This window comes from Formica exsecta, unplaced genomic scaffold (assembly GCF_003651465.1).
Source record: "Formica exsecta isolate Colony F162 unplaced genomic scaffold, ASM365146v1 scaffold32, whole genome shotgun sequence".
Taxonomy (NCBI): domain Eukaryota; kingdom Metazoa; phylum Arthropoda; class Insecta; order Hymenoptera; family Formicidae; genus Formica; species Formica exsecta.
This window is the reverse complement of record NW_021850453.1, coordinates 957,419-979,254: the sequence shown is the minus strand read 5'-3', so window position 1 is coordinate 979,254 and position 21,836 is coordinate 957,419. Positions and strand designations below refer to the sequence as shown.

At 31.4% G+C, this 21,836-nt stretch overlaps 2 protein-coding genes and 1 long non-coding RNA gene across 3 annotated transcripts in view; 1 reads left to right on the top strand and 2 right to left on the bottom strand.

Annotated features, from left to right (window-relative positions):
• Positions 1–5,058: 5,058 nt before the first annotated feature.
• On the top strand, positions 5,059–7,272 carry LOC115238094. Its single transcript, XR_003884441.1, has 2 exons — positions 5,059–5,454; positions 5,570–7,272. It is a non-coding gene; the product is annotated as an uncharacterized LOC115238094 (long non-coding RNA).
• A 1,233-nt stretch (positions 7,273–8,505) lies between these two features.
• Positions 8,506–21,836, bottom strand: part of LOC115238050 — a 16,051-nt gene continuing 2,720 nt past the window's right edge. Inside the window, exons 6-24 of the mRNA XM_029811554.1 lie at positions 21,477–21,734; positions 20,992–21,180; positions 18,550–18,814; positions 17,988–18,236; positions 17,588–17,733; positions 17,301–17,410; positions 16,689–16,881; positions 15,981–16,229; positions 15,077–15,256; positions 14,907–14,987; positions 14,413–14,491; positions 13,620–13,832; positions 12,840–13,088; positions 12,272–12,417; positions 11,889–12,191; positions 11,514–11,762; positions 11,013–11,189; positions 10,844–10,924; positions 8,506–8,951 (exon numbers count right to left, since the gene is read on the bottom strand). Of these exons, the coding sequence (XP_029667414.1) occupies positions 8,822–8,951; positions 10,844–10,924; positions 11,013–11,189; positions 11,514–11,762; positions 11,889–12,191; positions 12,272–12,417; positions 12,840–13,088; positions 13,620–13,832; positions 14,413–14,491; positions 14,907–14,987; positions 15,077–15,256; positions 15,981–16,229; positions 16,689–16,881; positions 17,301–17,410; positions 17,588–17,733; positions 17,988–18,236; positions 18,550–18,814; positions 20,992–21,180; positions 21,477–21,734 (3,547 nt within the window). The 3' untranslated portion in view covers positions 8,506–8,821. The remainder of the gene's footprint in view (positions 8,952–10,843; positions 10,925–11,012; positions 11,190–11,513; positions 11,763–11,888; positions 12,192–12,271; positions 12,418–12,839; positions 13,089–13,619; positions 13,833–14,412; positions 14,492–14,906; positions 14,988–15,076; positions 15,257–15,980; positions 16,230–16,688; positions 16,882–17,300; positions 17,411–17,587; positions 17,734–17,987; positions 18,237–18,549; positions 18,815–20,991; positions 21,181–21,476; positions 21,735–21,836) is intronic.
• The window catches only part of LOC115238087 (putative fatty acyl-CoA reductase CG8306), a 4,347-nt gene continuing 2,117 nt past the window's right edge, over positions 19,607–21,836 (bottom strand). Inside the window, exons 5-8 of the mRNA XM_029811637.1 lie at positions 21,477–21,734; positions 20,992–21,180; positions 20,655–20,735; positions 19,607–20,203 (exon numbers count right to left, since the gene is read on the bottom strand). Coding sequence (XP_029667497.1) covers positions 20,119–20,203; positions 20,655–20,735; positions 20,992–21,180; positions 21,477–21,734 — 613 coding nt within the window. The 3' untranslated portion in view covers positions 19,607–20,118. The remainder of the gene's footprint in view (positions 20,204–20,654; positions 20,736–20,991; positions 21,181–21,476; positions 21,735–21,836) is intronic.

Sequence of the window (21,836 nt, the reverse complement as noted above, 5' to 3'; positions counted from 1 at the left end):
GCGCCTTTAATTTGATTAGATTTTCTCTTGGCAGCTTCAGTTACGCGAGAATCGAGTTCATCAAAACCTCGGCGAAAGACCTCATTTGCGATTCTGTGAACGATCCGGTGCACACTTACGCATGCACGCACGTACGCACGCACACGCGTACGGGCGGACCGAACGCCCGCGCGTTCTTTTCGCGCGGCTTCGGAACCAGTAGTTACAGTCAGTCGGATCACGCGTGTACGCAACGACCTTCGACGCCGAAACGCTTCACGCCGCTCCAATATAATCGAGCGACAACACACTCGCGGGATCCTTATCTCGCGTCCGTGACTTTTACCGAATCGGCGACGGGGCCCCGTCGCCGTCAACGGTAGCGGTATCTCCGGCTTCTTCTTTTTCTTTCACACCCCGGTTGAACCAAAAAAAAATCGCTGCTGCTGCTGCTCCTCTTTCTGGAATTTCCACATCCGCTCCTCCTCCTCTTATTCTAATCGCACGCGTACTTCCCGACGCGATTTGTCAAGGCCGCGGGATTCGCGAGACAAATCTGTCCCCCCTCCCCGCCTCCTCGACAACGACACTCTCGTGCGACGCAAACGTGCTGATCCCGAGCGATACGCGCGCGCGACTGCGGGTCGGCTCATTGACGCGTGCCGACGACCCGCCGACGCGTCGCCTCCGTCATAATCGCATTCTCCCCAGTAACGTAGCTAGTTTCCCGCAGAAAAGATTGATTCATATAATCCTTTTGGGCTTAACGAACTTACGGACTCGAGTTCATTGCGGATACTCACGCACGATGACACATCATGCACACCCACAAACACGACAATTTCCGACTCTGTATTCTCTAATTAGTGCGTGATTAGCTGATTAGTATTGCATCATCTGACATTTCTCATATCTCGTATCTCATCATAAGACATTGATTGAAATTAAGAGAAAGGATTAACCTTTTGAGGACGGCTATTTATATATAAATAATCAAACTCTTTTATAAAATTGGTAAAAAATATTTATTTAATGAGAATAAATATGATTTTAATTAAAAATGAATTGAAGCATGACGTTTCTTGAAGTAATGAGTTACTCAGAGACGATCATTGCATCTTACACATTCATACTTTGACTCTGATCTTTTCCCTTCTTTTCTGACCGACTACGAACGATGCGTCTTCTTTGTTTTCTTTTCTTACCAAGCTCATTGATTGAATAAGAGAAAGGAAATGCCTATCAATAAGTTTCTTTGAATGCTCTCCTGCACTTGTTCTTCTTCCGGTTTCAATTGATTTCGCATATTGATTGATAATTTCTCCTATCAATTGAACTCTGAAGTCACCGAATCGATTCCAGTTTTAGATAACTTCAAATTTTATGAGGGAAGTGAGTGGAATTACATAAGAAAATACGATATTTATTGAGTAAAGTTAAAAAGTGATATATATGTTTGCCGTCTTTGAAAACAAAAACTTCAAAACGCATATATATGTCTGCCGTTTTCAAGGGATTAAAGAAGTATTATATGCGTTTTCGAAAAGATAATTAATTGGGCATTGTCTTTTTGAAACAAACGCAAGATCGCTCTGCCAGATTGCGTCGCAATAAAGCATCGGCACATTACGTTAAGCAACTACACCGTATCATTACACATACATATACACACGTATCGTATCGGCGATAATTCCGTTATCGTGTTCGCAAGCTTCTTTTGTGCTATCGAGCTTTTTCGTTACGTAATTTCGAGTCTGCAAATTGATATAAGCGCGATACGTGTTTTTTCTTATTTTTCACATTTTAAAAGTCATTCTCTATCTCTTTCTTTCTCTCTCTCTCTCTCTCTCTCTCTCACTTGCTGTTTTCTTTCTTTATATGCGTATTGATGCAGTACAAGCGTGTAAAATAATTTTTGTAACTGTTAAACGTCACGCAGTATTTCTAGAATTTTATCATCGCTTGTCGTTATTTTTTATGCAAATTATTGCAAAATCTTTTACGCTCCTAGTTTTAAACAATATATTCCTCTTTACAAACATTGGGTAAAATATTTATTTAAACAAATAGACAAATAATATTTTTTTATATTCGGAATAAAAAGATCAAAATAAAAAAGATTGACATTTATAATCTCTTAAGATAAATTACAAATGTTTATTGTTACGAAAATTAATTCTTGCTTTAGTTTTTTTTTTTTTTATTAATACATAAAGAAAAACTCAATCTTCCCTTCTTTCCTTCGCTGCCTTCTTTTCTTTTAAAAATTATAACACAATCTTTGCCAAAAGTTAAATGTCACTTCTTACATAACTCGGAAGAAGGAAATGAGATTTAAACGGAAAGATTTTGCTAGATTACCAATCGACTCCTTATCTACTTTTACTGCAATGAGTTAAGGATCCATTTCCGTTCATCACGCGTACGGTCATGGATCGGATCCATCGTGGATCCGCGCATGCGTCAACGATGATGTCACCGTCGTTTGCGTCGTTCTCCACACAGATACATATGTTCATCTGCGGATGTACCATCGCTCATCTAATTAACGTTGCACGCACGTCAAAACGCGCAAAACTGAACGCTTTCTCTCCCTCGGGCATACACAGTGTAGTAAGTAACACGTGCATTAGTTTCTATGCATACATATTATGACTGCGTCTTATCTTTGGTGAGTCTGCGCATCGGTTCTTCTTTCTCTCTCTCTCTCTCTCTCTCTTTCTCTCTCTCTTGTTTTTATTTTTAACTTTACATTGGACTTTAGCTTAACGAGGTGTATTCAAGGCGCGCTGTCTCTGTTTTAACAATTGCACAACGCTACTTGCCACGCATAACATTTACGAAATGTTTATGAAGACCGAGGAATTGAAAAAAAACGCGGGTCTTCTTCGTGACGGCATCACGTGCTCGTAAATGATTATTTACAGGGCGAATATTTTGTATGTTGATTATAAATGGGCGATATTAAATATATATCTTGATATTAAGAAACAAACAAATAATATGAAAGAATATGAAAAGAAATTGAAAAATTAAATCGACATTATCTTAAATAGAAATTTTAAGTATTCTTATACATACACAAAAAAAATATTCTCCCAATTTTACGTCCGAGGCATGAGTTATAGGACGCGCATTGAGATACCGCTGAAAGATATCAATGACACAAGTACTCGCAGAGACGCACAAGTACTTACAGATAATATAAATATTTACACAGATATCGTAGAAAAAATGTTGATGCATGTATAATACATACGCAATTATAATCAAAAAGCGGTCACTCTCGTCGATTGTACAGTAAACTTGAATTGTAGAAATATCCGATACCCTGAAGTGTGAAAAACAAATCATACGAGAATAATATATCTCTTTTTTGCGACTTTTCTCAAAGCTGAGCATTGTAAGTAAGCGAGAAAAACAACGCGGTATCAACAACTATGAGCGATTATATAGCGTGCGAGAGGGAAACAAGTGTATCTTTGATGAAGTTTCGCCAACAATATAATATATCCCTGTCATTTTTTAATCTCGTTTATCCTTGTTTCTACATCATTTACGTGGGTTTACGAGAATTTAAACGAATTCTTACGAATTCGCGAATGATAACGGATTTCTCCCATTTGTTTCTTTCTTTTTATTTCGTGCACACACATTGACGTTTGAGAATCACAGATACATCTACTCTACAATAAATATCATCCCGTTCTCTTTCTCTTTCTCTAGATGTCTTTATACTATATCTTTATTTTTAATATTATATAGCTTTATTAATTTTAATACTTTTATTTAAAATTAACTTTATTAAAATATCTTTATTTTTAATATTAATTTTATATTTCTGTCTGACTCGTCGAATTACGCCAAATTTTTACCCCAGGCTATTTGATCGAATCCTGTCATATACAAAATAAGCGCATCTTTTAATCTTTTTTTCTCTCCCTCCCCTTTACCTTTCAATCTCCTGCTTCCTCCGTTCCTCGTACTGACGAGTCGCACCATCGCGGAACCACTTCCGAGGAAGGCCGACCAGTTTGATTTGCATTCAGAGATTGAGCCGACTACGTCGTCCGTAAGCTAAATTAATCACCATCTCTTCACTGGTCAACGAGAGAAACATTATCAACATAAATAAACGTAAATAGTTAGCATACTTAGAGATGGAGGAATGAACAATGTCATAAGCTGCGATACTAAATAGTATATCTGTTTTGAATAAGATTTGAAAAATAATGATACATGTCAATATGTATGTTAATTATTAAATATATTTGTGTATATATGTAGAATATATATATATAGGAAAAAATGTGTTGTCGTATATTAACAAACTAGCTTTAAAAATAAATGTAGTCGCGATTTATAAAACGGAGCATGTGTGACACAAAAGCGAACGAGGGATATGCCAGCGCGGGGAAAGCGGAGTCCAATCGATTCGCATATGCAGATGCGAACACATACGGGCGATAAGAATATTCGTCTCTCTCGTCGCGAATAAAGGAGGTTGCCAAGGGGGCGACGCGTGGCGCCGGGCGTAGAGTCGCGGCCTGGGAATCGAGAGATTCCAGGTTCGATTCCGCTCGGGTCCCGTCCTTCCTTCCCACATGCCTCAAAAGAGGTTTTTCCGCAAATTATCCTATCAAACTCTATCCTTCCACTTCCCCATATGCCTCAAAAGAGGTTTCGTATTATCCTATAAAATAATTTCTCCCAGAAACTTATACTTACTGATACTCACTATATATAACCTGTTGATGGTCAGAATTTGTGATCCACCCTTGATCACAAGAGGCCAATAAATTAAAAGAGAGAGAGAGAGAGAGAGAGAGGTTGCCAAGTGCTCGAATCACATCGGAGACACCTCGAGTCCAGAGATAGCGCCTAGTCCAGTAAAATAGTATCAAAAACACCGAATATCTACAAAACGGATAGACAAGCCAGTTTTTATTTGAGTTGCTAAGCATAAAAGAAGCAGATGAAAACTTCGCTTAAAATAAGAATGAAAATTTTAGAACCTCTCTACTTGTCACAATTGTTGGCATAAAAATTAATTTTTTTTTTAAACGCCGTCTATTTATATTAATTTCTGTCCTCATGTCAGCGTTTTATATCAATTATTTGGAAACTGTTCTATATATAAGGTAAAATATAATGTGTAAAATTGACGAAACGAAATTGTGCGAATATTTCAGACCAAGACAAGATCAAACGCGAGCCACAACTGTTTCTGCCAGTGAGACCGGACACGTTATTCGCGCCCTACGATATTCATAAGCAGGGGCTGCAGACGAACAGATGCAGCGTAAGTCATTTCAAAAATGATATATCATAGTCCAGTAAAATAGTATCTGAAAATGGCAAAACGGATAGACAAGCCAATTTTTTGAGGGTGAGTAGAAGGTCATAGGAGATGCCCGAATTCACAAAGTTCCAACAAAATTTCCCTGTGCGTCGGCGGCCATCTTCAAAATAGGGGTAAGTTTGGATATCTCGGCTCCTATATATCCCTCGGGTCGAATCTTTTTCCTTTTTTTTAATTTTGTAGGAAAAAATATTTGCTACAACTTTTGTTTGAAAATTTTTTTAATAGCTGTCAAGGAAAGAAAGTTACAACCAAAAAAATGCCGTCAATTTGGGGTTGAACATTTTTATTGACAATTATATTGCCCCCTGTTAGTTTTATCAAAAAAATGTTCAAATAAAACTTGTAGAGGACTCACTTCTCTACAATTTTTGAATGTCTGCAAGATTTGACGTGAATGATTAGAGCCTGGAGATCGCGCGATATGATTTATTCTAAAATGTTACCTTATGCAATGGTCTTATTTTTATAATGGAAAGGTGTATCGTGACGTCAATATATTACTTACTCGGAATCGGGAGACCGAACAGAGTTTAGCCGCAAATAATCAACGATGCATTCGAATCCGCAGTTAGCATGCAATTTCCTTGCGAAACATTTATCTGCCATTATATTCTCGTGACGTAAACAGTGTTAAACCCCGCTAGGTTTATACGCCACATAGATTTATACGTCGCATTAAGATTAATCTCATTAAGATCTATTTTGGATGTCTTTGTGTCTCTCGTATTGTTTTCAGAAAAAGAAAAAACTTCTTCTGTAGAATTTTTCTTCTCGCACAAAACATTTCAAATATATTTGAAATTAATTCATTAATTCACTTTCTTAGTAAAATTACTTTTTCTTTTACTTACTTAAAAAAATAAAATTATTTGAAGAAATTTAATTTGGAGACTGCAGAAAGATAGTTTGATTTAATCTAAAAGTTTAAAGAAAATATCTAATTTGTTTTTAAATACCATAAAAAAACATGGTCTTTCTTTTACACATATTCTGTTAATTATAAAAAGGTAGATATTTAAAAAAGTATTTTATTTGCATGTGGAAGAGATATCCACATGCGAATTTGTAATATGGTAATAAAGTGACGATATTTGTTTCAATAGCAAGTAACTCTGCTGTGACAAAACATGTTTACGAGCTGAATAACAACTTCTTTTTCTTCCGATATTATAATAGTTTTATTGATTCCTCGATTCCGAGTAAGTAATATTCGTTCGGAAATACCTCGTCAAATGATTCTTTCCTGACATACTCGAGAACGGTTGCATAATGCTGGGTTATTTCTGTTCGAGCGCGCGGAATGCATAAAATCGCTTATTCTTGTCTATGCGCTCTTATATTACCCAACAAAATAATGCACATTTCAATTGAGCGTTACGATCTACAAAAACTCTGCGCGCATCTTCAATAAGGCTCATGTATTTCTCGTGCGATTTAATGAAAGTAGATAAAACGTTCAACGTAAGTTTCAACAAAAATAAACAAATATTTTATCGCAATAATTCACGCGAAATGTAGAAAGACAACGTCAACATAGGATAATAAATTCATATTATATAATACATCAACAACAAAGAAAATTTAAGGAAATAAATAATTATTTTTTTATAGTTTCCCGATATCAGATTTTGGTTTCGAAAGTGTTCTATTACGTCATCATAATTTGATAAACATGAAATCAAAGTTGTAAAAAAAGGATTAGTTTGATATAGTTACAGCTCAAAATTAAGAATATTTTATTATAATTTTTAAGCTTAAAATGGTTATAAAGATCAAGATTAATAAAATTTTTGTGTACCGAATATTGGGTCATACCGCATAAAGATTGTAATTATTTACCTTGTAATTAACATTGAATTTGTATTCAATAACTTGTATATATATAAAGCTTTATACTTTATAATTTATATTAAATTCTTCTATAAATGTAAAAACTCGAAAATTTTATAATTTTAATATCCATCACAATAATGTCGCTATTTTGACTCGAATTTTCACATTAGATTTTTAGTCAGCGATCTAAGAAATCCTTAAGTTTGTATGAATAATCGAAAAATATTGAATTAATCAATTATTCACGATTCTTAAATCTATTCTTAATTCTAATTTACATTTTTTCCGCAATAAATCCTATCTTTAATCTTACAAATATCTTATTAATTTTAATATATTCGCAACAAATTCCTCTTAAGGATTGAAAGTTCTGACAATATATTCGATTTTTGCTTCCATTGATTCATGCGCTCCTTACATTCACGTTCTCCTTTTTCCTTACGTAATCGTTGTCATAAAAGATACAGCGATCGTATACAAATTGTTGATTTTATCACGAATAACAGATATGTATATATGTAACTAAAGATTTCGCGAAAGCCGTTAATCTTTCCCGCAATCCGTTAACTATTTTCGCGAGTATTCTCTAGTCTTCTTGTTCTCTCTTTCTCTCTCTCTCTCTCTCTCTCTCTTTTTGACATTTTATTGTCAAGATAGGATAAAAAGGATAACGAAGAAGGTTAAAGAGGAAACTCGATGTTCCTGTAATCGATGACATTCGTGGTAATAAACAATTGATATTAATATCTTATTTCCTGCTCGATGCAAAGTAAAAAGAAGAGCACTTTGCAAATCAGTTTGAGGTACAATATGCGCGCGCGTATTTCGTTTTCTCAAGAAATTGATATAACGTTTGTTGTTACCAGTTTTTTTTTTTCAACGCCGATCCGAGTAGATTTGGTAATATTTTTCCCTGAATTATGAAACAGGTTTTCACGATTCTTAATCCGCTGACATTTTTTCATGGAAATACCGCATGCATAAATGCGTTATATACGTAAAAGCGAGTCAAGATTGTACACCAAAACATTGTTTTCTACGATGGCTTTAAAAAAATTGTTTAATTGTGTGCAATATATTTTGGCGGAGGACGATGACACGAATCGTTGAGGTAGAGACAGAAAGAGAGAGAAGGTAGACAAATTAATCAAATTGAAATACAATAAATGGGCATATGTGTTTTGAAGAGATTAATGTTTAATTTATCAATACCTCGGATTAAAAAGGCAAAAATAGAAATAATATTATATAATTAAAATACATTTCTTAAGATGTTGAAATATTTAATGCGCGAAATATATATTTTTTAAATAATAAGAAAAGTTATATAACATGAAGTTATTTTTATTATTATATGTTTGTATACATGTGTTGCTTTTATGCACCTTCTATGTATATCTATTTGTCAAATCTTAATAAGATATTTAGGTGTACAGATATTATGCGGATATAATTGTATGTAACATCAAACCTTTTATGTGAATCTGTATATTATGTATAAGACTATAGCAAGAAAATTATTAAACCTACACATCTATGAATGTTTTCATTGCTAGAATACTTAATTAAGGTAAATGTATAATATAAAGCATACATACTTGACAGTTTGGAAAATTGCAAAGAATAATCTCAGCATAAATTTTTTTATAAAATTGTCATTGAATAAAAAGGTATAAAAAAATCTAAAATGTAAGACAACGTGTTTTTACGATAAAGTATCCATAGGACGAGTATGACGAGCAACATCGTGGTTATTCTACTGAGCCAATCCATCCTGAAACACATTGAGAATATTAAGCATTGTTTCATTCTTTTCTCAGTATATCGATTTATAATCAGTCAATAAAGCAAAGTTTGCAAAGCAAAGCCAAGAATCTCAAAAATGATAATTATATAAGTATGTTTAGTTGAGAAGAGAGCAAATGTAAGCATTTTCAAGAGGAATATTGACTTGAATTCGTCGAACTTGGAAATCCAAAGGGGAGAAAAGGTCAAGATAAGCGCTTCACGAGACGGAGAATATCGATTGCGATTACAGGAATTACAATTAATTGACGCAGATTCTTGCTACATTTTACAAGGAAAACTAACGAAGGAGCTAATAATGACTAAGTCAGTGATTGAATACATGGTAGATAAATACTGCTAAGACAGAGGAAGAAGTGAGATAAGACAGTGAGATAAAAAGTGTCTTGCGTACGTAACTCGTTACACACATCGCTTTTGCGGGTGATTTGCGAAGCTGTGCGCCTTTTATATGCGACTAATGAAATTTTAATATTTTTGTTATTCTCTCAGACATCACCTGGAATATATAAATAGTTCAAATGCAAGATTGCGGCGGTAAGTTCCGCTTACATGTAAATGCTGCTGGATTGCGCAAATGCGATGTAATTAAAATGCAAATAATCGAGGAATGTTTTCAGATTCTTAGCAATAACGTACAAATACATATGAATTCTTACAATTAGCAATGCAAATTTCGAATAATATAAGTATATATTGTTGTGAACATTACGCTAAGGATAAAGTAGCTGGGTAAAATTTACGTCAGTCATATATCGCTGTAAGATTATTATGTATACGTGTATTACCAATAATCGATAAATATTACTTTTCATTTAATATAGTTGAAAGATAAATTAAACTCGATGACTGTGTATAAGAACTTTGCAGCTTGATGGCGGATGACGAAAGCTAAGAGATAGAAGAGATTCTGGAAAAAAAGAGTATAAGATAAATTATAATTGTTAGAGAATAACAATACTTATTGTCCATAACCAACCGTTTGTATCTGAAGACAGTTTCTTTGAAGGAGAGAAAGCAATCGTTGGCATAGAGATTATTGAGACTATTACTTAAAAATACTGTAAATTTATCCAAGTTGTATAAATACTCACTATTCTAACGTAGCACATTTAAAATTAACAAAAAAAAAAAAAAAAACTTTGAAAATCAAAATAAAAAAAGTTTCTAGATAATACACTTCCCAGATCTTCCCTTGTTTTTTGCGCGATTTGTTTCATTCACGACAATGCAATTTTTTTTGACCAAATTGAAAATTTATAACATATAGATATTTTGATGTAACATGTCATATAGTTACATATTTGTACCACCCCGTTGCGATTACATTCGCGAAAGAAAGACGCAAAAAACCCAACAAACGCGCACATCTGGTTTTTCTCGATGAAACTAAAATTAACAGGCGTCTAAAAGTAGTTCGACCGGCGTAACAATTCGCGAAAATTTTCGTCGGTTGCCAATGCGCGTGTTTCCACGTTACGACCTAATTTTCAACCTAAGGACTTCACAACCGATCGACCAAACAGTTGTATACGTAACTTCGCGACGTCGAATTTCCGTCTTAACGTTATCTCTAATTTTCTATCTGTTTTATTCTCCGCGAGTGTCTAATTTATTTTTATATATATTCCGATCTCGAAAATGATATCATCTTTGATGTATCGAATATGTGACGCGAGTTTTACAACATCATCGTCGATAGAAATTTCTCTTTTGAATCGCTCGTAACTTAAAAACTGTTAATGTCTCTCGGTATCTCTTTTTTTTCAAAAGAAAAAGAAACAGGCTCGAAATTAAGCGAAAAGAAAATCTGCACGACCAAACTCCGTTCTCCATTTTATAAAGTGCATGCCACCTTACCTTTTACGATGAAGCTTGGCTGCTTCTAGCTGATTCATGTCTTCTTTAAGTAAGTAAATTTTTGCGCCGATCAATCCATTTCTATAGCAAATAAAGTACGACGATAATAAAAGAGATAGTAGATGAAACAGATTTTATTACACCGTGATCGCACAATTATAGCACTTACCTAAAATAATCTGCTATATCCAAATCTTTGTAGGCAAATCCAAAATCTTTCTTATTTTCGGCGCTAAGATTATCGAGTAAGCTTACTAATTTTTTATTGTGAAATTTCCATTCGTTTCTCAAAAAATATGACAAAGCATTATTTGCGCAATATACTTTCCGCTGAAGTTTTAGTAGGCTAGAAAAATAGAGCATCTAGTTAATTTCTTTTTTTCATTTAAAATATATAAAAAATACTCGGAACTAACAGCTATTTTAATCCTCGCAATATTTATTAGCTTTTTTCGGAATTTTATATTTCTTAGAAACGTAATAATATCAACGTAACTAGAAATTTTACTAAAAGATAATTGAAAGATCCTCACTGAAAGATCTTCGTAATTAAGAGAAAATGTGATAATTATAGAACATTTTATATAGAGACTTAATTTTATGATATAATTATACATTGAAATAACTGTATATATAAACTTTGGAAAATCCTCTATAAAATAAAGCTTACATTGGACGTGCGCCAAACAACTTCATAATTCCATCTATGAATAGTGCCGGTAGGATGTGCATAATTAACACCAGTATGTAATAAAAAGAACGGCTCGTAATTATTGTAGTGCCTGGTGACCAAATAATATTTTCAAGGGGAACATCTTTCGTTATTTGGAATCCCATTTCGACAACATTCTTTATACTTATTCTCTTTATATCATGCGACGAGCAATTATAAATGTGCATTGTATCGTCCTCGGTGATGCTGAATCACAGAAAATACGCTATAAATATCGTTTGTGGGAATTATGTACAATCTACTTAGTGCTTTAAGAAATAACAATAAACATTGATAAACGACTTTATTGTGTGAAAGAATCGGTAAGCATACGGTTTGATTCCACGTTGCCAAGCCACAATTATTATCGCTTTAATCGCAACATCCACAGGCATAAAATCGGAAGTGATGTTAGGATCGACGTACAGCACTCGTAAAACACCCTTGCCACCGCCAACAAGCATTCCAACTGGACCATTGAAATTGTCTAGCCATCCTGCTAATGGATCTTCTGCTGACGAAATGACAATGGATGGTCGGATTATCACGCAAGGCAATGACTTTGAATAATCACTTATTACTTGCTCCGCCAATCTTTTTGTAAAAGTATACGTGTTTGGCATCGTTCCCAGGTATCTGCAAATAAAAATGAACGCAAAATTATATTAATGAAACGAAAGCGACGATGCGCCATACGGTGTCTATATAAAATTTACTTTGCTGTAAACGTTCTCAGAGTATGCTCGTCGACGGATTCGGCGACTTTAATCGCCTCTCTCCAATCCAATTCTGAGGGATACAGAGTCTCGTCAACCTCGGATTTGTCGGTTTGAGTGTACGTCGAGCTAACATGCAGCAAAACCTTGAATCATTTACACGTAAATTAAATGTTACAAGAAATAATATGGTGATATGTATGATAAAGGCGTGTGTGTGAGAGTCTCGTCAACCTCGGATTTGTCGGTTTGAGTGTACGTCGAGCTAACATGCAGCAGAACCTTGAACACGTAAATTAAATGTTACAAGAAATAATATGGTGATATGTATGATAAAGGCGTGTGTGTGTAATAAATATTAGATTGAAATAAATAATAAATGTTTTTTTTTATTATGAACTTTGTGTCTCGTGATTTTAAAAGATTTGTTAATTTCGGTAAAATTGATGGCTCTGAGCAACTGAGAAATCATATATAAATTATATCTAAATAAAATCAAAATAATCTTATATATTAATTATTTGCACAGAAATGCTGTAATTTTAATTTTAAATCAAAACATACATACCACTAAGTTTTTCATTTCTTTTGCTAGAATACAAAAATCTCGCGTTGACCTCGTATTGTTAAAAATCGCTTCACGCAGGCTTTCGTCGAATCTTACGCTTGCCGCAACATGAAATAGAACGGACACCTTTTCGATTAGCATTTCTCTATCGGCTGGTAGCAATCCTAAGCCCTCTATACCTACATCTCCGTTTATTGGAATGAGCTTATTAAGAGCAGATGGTCGCTCACTTCGTAAAACATCGAAAAGCTAAAATAATCGTCGATAATTATTAATATATTTCATATTTCCGTTACGATTTCATTCATTCTATATCTCAGGAAGATCCATAGTTTAAAGAAAGAAAGAATTTTAAAGTGAAAAAGTATAATAAAACAATTTTATTTAAATAAAGAAACATAAGAAAGAAAGATTTCTCATATATTAAGGTTTCTCATAGCTCATTGTTAAAAAAGGTTAACATAAATATTGTGTGTGTGCTTTAAAAAATTATTTCTTTTTGTAATTTTCAAAAAATTAATTGACAATTTTTAAAAATTCTTTCATCTTCTTTGTTATCCTTTTTTAAGAAAACTTCTACTTAAAAAAAAGAAACAGACATTCTTTTAACTTCCAAAAATAATTTTATTTTTGTAACAGCTGTTCTCTAAACAGATTATATATAGTTTTTAAACTTTCGAGTAAAATTTCATATTTCTATACATTTACAGATAGTGACACATTTTTCTTGTAGATAATTATTTATACACACATACATATACATTTTTATCACGACTTTACCTTGTTATTCAACATTTTTTGAAGCCTCTCGTTGACACTCAATCCCTTCTTTGGCCGTATCAAGAGAAATATTTCGGCAACATCAGGACAAGACCGCAGCAACTTTTCACACAGAACTTTGCCAAGAAAGCCAGTACTTCCCGAAATTAATATACTACGACCAGCATAAAATGCTGATATAAACATATTTGCGTCTTCCTTCATGTTTAAACGCTATTATTTCCGGTAAGATGAATAAACTATCAAAAAATAATGTGTTTTACAGAACAGCAAATAAAAGATAACGAAATAGCAAAATTTTATTCGAAGGTTAATTTATAAAAATCGGGAAAAACAAATCGAGTTATTTAAAACTTGAGCCACAATAATTGAACTTGAAACGAAAGTCGCAGTACTTCGTCTTCGATAAAAGATAACAAGGTGAATGAGCACAACGAATTTTGTGCGCAGGAAATGACATAGAAGTTACTCAATGATAATAATATGCTTAAAGTTCAAAGGAACAAGCTCTTCCATATTCGTACATTGATCTGCATATATCATGTGTTATGTGATTATTTTTAGATAGACGAATGCAGTAGTGTTGTAACGAACAAGCAGTTTATACATATATAATTACAAATCTTCTTTCGTCTTACATCAAGTACGCATACAATTTTATTTATTTATTTCTCTGTCTATTACATAATCATTTCTCTGTTTCTATCACTCTCTATATTGCATCAATTATTATACATAATATTATAATTATACATAGCAATGTGTTGATCAATCTGTGATCTGAAAAAATTCAAGTGCAGGTCCATTTATACATCATCCATAGCACTCCAATAACGATGATAGTTTTCAACGTCGTAACAAACAGATCCACTCTAAAATATTTACAGAATAGACATATTATACAAATATCTTGATTATTTCCATAATATTTATCCAACAACAAATCTTTTTAAGTTTATTCTTTTTATTTCACAGGTATCTAAATTCTTTATATATTAGTAATATTCTTTTAATTCCTTAAAAATTCTATTATTTAAATCATATAATATTAATAACGATATGTATTATACAATCTATATATGCGTGTTTTAAAAACAAATTTAAAAGATTCCTTTAAAGTTAAATTCTTATTTTCATAAGAACCAAATCCATTTTTACCTAATCTGATAGGATAATAATCAATCTTCAAATCTCTATTATTATTGTCGCTTAACAACTAATTTTGAGTTTACACACTTTATAAATGATAACACACAATATCCTGTTTATAAAATATTTTACACTCACCTTTTACGATGCGCTCTGGCTGCATCTAATCGATTCATGTCCTCGCGAAGGAGATATAACTTAGCTCCAATTATACCGTGCCTTTATTTTATAAAATAAACATCTAATGGCTTAACATCATCTTTGATGTAAATATTACTTAATAAATCAAATTAATAGAAAATATTTACCTGTAAATGTCTTTCACATCAATAGTCGAAAAATCGCATAAGAATACTTCCCTCTCCTTAGGTGAAAGTGGAAGCTTTAATAATTCCATACTTTTTTTATTTTCAAATTTCCATTCATTACACATAAAATGCTTCAGAGCGAGATTGGCCACGTATATTTTTCTATGCAGTCTTACTAGTCTATATCGTATATTATATATTTACACAAACTGGTTTATTACACACGGAAAAAAAAATTAGCTGCCGTAGCTAAAAACTGCGTGTGGTAACTAGATTTCAGTCGTAATATATGGACAGCGAACATCTTAGCTGTGACACCTATTTATTAGGTGCAACAGCAAACATCTTAACTGTGATACCTATTTATTAAGTGCAACAGCAAACCGTTTTGCTGTAGTTTAGAAATTTATTTTGCAAACCATGATTAGCCATGGTAGCGAAAATTTTTTTTTCCGTGTAATTGTGTAATGTCAGTAATACTATTGAATTCGGAAATATAGAAAGTCTAATAAAAAAACTTCAAAAAGAGATATATAATTTTATACAGTTATTAGCGTGATTGCGTTAAGAGAATATTTTTTTAATAAGTTTTTTTGTCTATACATTGTGTGTACAAAGGGAATATGCATAAATTCGTATTTTAGATTTATTTATATTAAAAGAAAACATTTTGCATTAAAAATGAAATATTTTATTTTAGATATTTTTTTCTGTTTCTTTTTCTCTTTTCCCCTCTCCTTCTGATCTTCCTGATTCAATTAAATAGCTGTATCTAATAGGATATGAATGATCTCTCTCTCGTGTGTGTGTGTGTGTGTGTGTGTGTGTGTGTGTGTGTGTGTGTGTGTGTGTGTGTGTGTGTGTGTGTATTTTAATGCAATGGCATGATCAGTTCGGTACTTACATAGGCTGATGTCCCGTAAGTTTTAAAATCAGATCTATTAGTATAGCTGGCAACATATGCAACAATATTGTCAATACATAATGTGTGGTGGAATTATTGGTAAGTATTGTATTAGGGGTCCAAAGAACTCCCTCGAGGGGTATGTCTTCTACGAGTTGAAAACCCATTTTGGTAATTTCTTGCGTTGACATACTTTTTAAATCATAAGTAGTACAATGTAAAACCAAAGGTTCAGAACTTGGCGTAAAGCTAGTAAGTAAATAAAATCACAAATTAATCAAATTGTTACTTATACAAAATTTCGTCAAAATTGCATTAGGCTTCAACAGTATCTTTGAAAAATTTAGAATTTTGTGCAAGTTACAAGGTATTATTATAAAGTATTAAACATTCAAAGTTAACGAGTTTCGGTAAACCAAGCATCAGAAATGTAAACAAAAGTCACGTTAATTAATTCAAAAACGTCAATTTAATTATGTACGACATAAGTTGTATTTATATCAATTGATACTTGGAAATTAATCTGTAAATTCTAAACTTTTTAATGGAACAAAAGATTAACGAAGAATCAAGTAAGATGTGTAATTCCGCTAAAATGTTGATTTAGTTTTAAATGAAGAAAAAAAGCTTTTTTTATATGCATTTTTTCGTAAGCTTAATGCACTTAAATATTTAAATACGCATTGATATTTGCGTTGATAATCGTACGTAGTCAATCCAAGTTTCCAAGCTACGATTATTATACATTTGATAACAACGTCTACTGCTGTTATATCTAGAGTAACATGTTTATTAGTGTAGGATACTCGTAGTATTCCTTTCCCGCCACCAATGAGCACTCCTATTATACCATTAAAGTTATCTATCCATCCTGGAAATGGATCGTTTATTGAAGATGCCACTAAAAGATAAATCATATTTATTAGATAATTATTGCTATATTATTGTTTATTTTAGTGATATCAAGGTAATTTTGTTTTGAACGTTTTCAATGAAAACGCAAAGGAGAAGAGGGACTACAAAGCTTATGAACATAATTTTTGCTCAATTTTCGCTTAAAATTTAGTTTCTAGCTTTAAACTGTTAAGCAAATATTTATTTAGTTATTTTTGATAACAATACGTCCATAAATGTTGAAATAATTACGCATTATATGAGAATATGTGTGGGGGATAATCTTCTAATATAAATATAATACTTTATTCTAAAACATTCTATATAAAAAAGGAAAAATATTAATATTCGGCGTGTCTAAACATTTCAAAAGAGAAAAATAAGAATTATTTGTAATATTCCAAAAAAGAAGAGAGAGTGACATACCTATAGAAGGTCTTACAATCGCACAAGGTAACGATGAAGAATATTCCATTATTACACCCTCAGCTAAATTCTTCGAGAATACATATGTGTTGGGAAAATTTTCCAAACATCTGTACATAATATTTAAAAATTATATAGAAAATTAACAGTCCGAAAATGATTGTAACAATACTAATGTGAATGAAAAAGAATGGTTTTTTATTATTTTTTTTTTTTAATTGCGCATTCCGCATACTTAAAGTTTACAAATGCATATAGTATGTTTAATTTTATTTTGTGATATTTACTTAGCTGTAAAGATATTCAAGATATGCTCATCCAATGTTTCGGCTGCTTTGATCATTTTCCGCCAATCGGCTACAGGTGGGTAAACTTTTTCTTCTACGATAGGAATATTCACATGCGCGTATGCTGTACTGACATACACTAGTGCCTTTAATAAATATAAATTAAACCGCAATTAATCCTAAAATAACATCTTTTTTTTTTAAATAATAATAATAAGTTAAGAGCAAAAATTTACGTATATTCATAAAATTGAAATTAAATATAAAATTATGTTTTATGTGTATATATTATGGATTATCCTATTTTTTTTTGTTAATTGTTTAATTGTAATGAGTACGCAATAGAAGATTGTAATTTACTTAAAAATTTAAAAGAAATGCAACATTAATTTATACTTACTATTAAATTCTTCATACTTTGAGCTAAGATACAGATATCTCTTGTTGATCTAGTATTATTCAAAATGGCGGACTTTAAGCTATCGTTAAATTTCACATTCGCCGCTACATGAATTATTATAGTCACTCTTTCAGTTAACGTTTGCCTATCGATAGCTGACAAACCTAGATTCTCTTTACTGACATCACCGTAAAGCGGAATTAATTTTTTGAAATTTGAGGGTTGCTCTTCTCGCAGCTTATCGTATAACTGAAATAGAAAGATATTATGTAACGTATTTATTATGATAATTACCATGATTCTTAAGGTATCTTTGATAATGTTGCAAAAAAAGTTGTAGAATATTTTGCTTATTTTACAATATCTTACTTTTAACGTTTTTATATGTACTATCATATACTTTTATCAAGTTTTAAAATTAGTTTTTTATTAATTAGTTTATATGATAAGATTTTTTTAAAAAAACCTTTCATTTAAGTGAACAATTTTCAAAAAAATACGGTGTTGCAAAAAAGAATCTATACTTAACGTATGTATGTATTAATGTATGTAATTAACTTACCGGTAATTTTAATATTTTTTCAAGTCTTTCGTAAATATTTAGTCCTTTTTTTGAACGCATTAATATAAATACTTCACGAACATCTGGGCAAGATCGCAATATCTTCTCGATGTATACTTTACCCAAAAATCCTGTCGCGCCTGTTACAAATATACTTTGTCCAGCGTAAAACGTCGCAATCGACATGGCTGGATCAATTATATTCTTGTCCATCTTTATTAAAACAAAACTAACATAAATAATAATAATAACAATAATAGTCAAATTTTATACAAGCACTCGGAAATGTAATCTCTTTTATGTCGATATCGTTATTAACTAGTACGATTTCGATTGGATAAAAATGATAAACTGAGATCAGCCATCAACGACGAACGCTATTTAATTGCAATGTATTTATACATGTGTAGGTATATTACGCACGTAAGCGTTTGCTAAGCAGATCGTGTGCAAATATTCGTATTAACAAAACGGAAATTCTGTAAGTTAAGGTCGAAAGAGCAAACTTATATATTGCAATAATATATGCTCCAATAATATAGTTTATAGTGACATAAAGTTACCTTATAGTTTATTCTACATGTGCAATATGTAATTCTGCGAAGAATTTCATATAATCAATTGTGTTTAAACAGTTTTTTAAACAAAAATAAATATATCAATTTAAATTAAATTGAATAAAATATTTATACCTTAAAATGGCGACAATAATAATGAAAATATAATTTGAAAAAGTAGCAGTCATTCTAAACAATGTTGAGTGTGTGTGTGTGTGTGTGTGTGTATTAAAAGTTAAAAATTTTTAACTTTTTAATGCTTGTTCTACCTTGTATTACTTTTCTTTATTTTACATATTCATATATTTTAATTCTTTTATTTATTTAATTTTCTAAAATATACAAAGCTTAATTCTAAGAATGTGTGTGAGAAACGTCTTTAATTTATTTCTTAAATCAACATTTTCTTCTTTTCTTTAACAATTAAATGCTAATCTATCAAAACTGATATAAATTTTCATTTGTTAGCTTATTTATTAGGAGTTAATGTATTTATTGCGCGTTTATATGTTAAATCGATTAATATCAATGGTTTTTGGGGTTCCAAAGTTTTTTTTACGTCTTCCTTTGGCATTCTCTTTTTCTTAATTGCAGTTTTTCTTATATTTTCCCTAACGGTATTTTATATTTGATAATTTTTCTACATAAAATGTAGTTTAGACGTTGTATATAAGACGTAGAATGATAATAACATAGGTCTGGAGTTCAATTTTTTCCATATTTATGCGCTCATGTACATATATCGTATTTCTGTTTTTTTTTTCTGCAGAATGTAATAGCATTGTATCTAATAAACTTATTTTCTCATCACGTAAAAAATATATTTGATTTTATTTCTTTAATAGTTACAAGGCAAAGTTAGTCTAATATAAACGTACATGTAAATTAAATATTGAGTAAATCAATTTTTATACAGTTTTCTAAATCTGGTAATGATTTAAATTATATTTTGATACAACCACAGTATCATATATTAAAGCAAATTGTCTCTTGTAGGACAATCAATACTCGTTCATACATCAATATAGATTCCATACATTATCCGTATGAAGAGAATTCCGATCAATATTTTTACAATTCTGTCGATCCAAAGCATTCTGTAGCCATAAAAGAGATTAAATTATTATTTGGAACTAACAGTAATACATTTGTATCAAATCATTATAATTGAAGCTCTTTCAAAATAGTTCAGCTAATTAAATCTACATCAAAAAGCTTAGCTTTATTATATATTGCTCGAAACAAAATAAACGGTTACTGATTTGCACAATTTTATAAATTTAATAAAGTTTAATAAATCAAGAATTTAAAGTATTATATTGAAATATAATATATATACATTTGTTTTCTAAAGGTAAAGATGTAGGTATCTTGAAACAGTTATTCACCAATTGTTTCGAGCAATATAAATGTTTATAATTAATATTTTTGCGAAAAAATAATCTATTTTGAATCTATTTTGCGACTAAAAAAAATTAATGAGATAAAGTCGAGGGAGCATAATGTTTTGTATATAAATTGTAGGACATACAGTCTCTAAAATCTCACCTTTTATAATGGAATCTTGCTGCATCCAGTCGATCCATACTCTCGTTTAGAAGAAACATTTTACTTCCAATTGTACAATTTCTACGAGAGATAAAAATAATATTTTATTTGCCCACACAAATTATATTAGTCTAGCAGTATTAGTCATATATACACAGAATTGTTCTCATTTTATAATAAAAGTGTTCTCGATTATAAAGTTAACTGTTATTATTTCTTAAAATTAATATTCTTTAATAAAAACAAAAATAAGATATATTAATAGTAATCTTTTGCTCGTTTTTTGAAAATAAGTAAATTTTGAAATTGTGTAACGCACAATTTCTATCTTACTCACCTATAATATAAGAATAGATTGTTGTAATTGTAATTTAAATCTACCGCAAATCCAAAATCTCGTTGATTATCGGGCGGCACTTCATTTGACAAACTTAATAGTTTTTGATTTCGAAAATTCCATTCGTTAAATAGAAAGTGCGTCATGTTATTGATATTTACGAATATTTTCCTTTGCTGTTTCAGTAATCTAGAAATATTTGAATAATATTTTATTAATATCTCGATAATAAGTGTATATGTTTCTGAAGCATTATTCTATTCTACAGCAACATACTTTTTTCTTATTGAGACTCAAAGAAATTACTTTAGTACACGAAGAAAAATCTTTAGAGAAGTTTATTTAAAAACGTCTCCCTATATTTCATATTATATAGCGTAAAGTAAAACATTTTTAAACGTGTTATTGTTTTCTTAATCTTCTTTGAACCTAACCTAACCTAACCTAACTAAAATTAACAAATACATTCTGCAATAAAATCTTACCTGGGATTTTTGCCTGCAATTTGTAATAATCCATCTATAAATACGGCCGGTATTATGTGCAACAGTAACACTAATATATAATAACAAAAATAACTCTGTGTCATAATTAATCCAGGAGTCCAGATTATATCTTCTAAAGGATACTCCGCGACGGTTTTGTTGCCTATTTGTATCGTATTTAAACGTGATTGAATCATGCTATGATTGGACGTGCAGTTATAAACGAATGGATGAATATTTTGCGTGTCGTTGTTCTTGCTAACAAAATTGAAAATAATCATAAAATAATTTACAGAAAAAAATCTTATTGCACAAATTTTTTCCAATACATTTTTATCATATTAAATTTTCTAATTATAT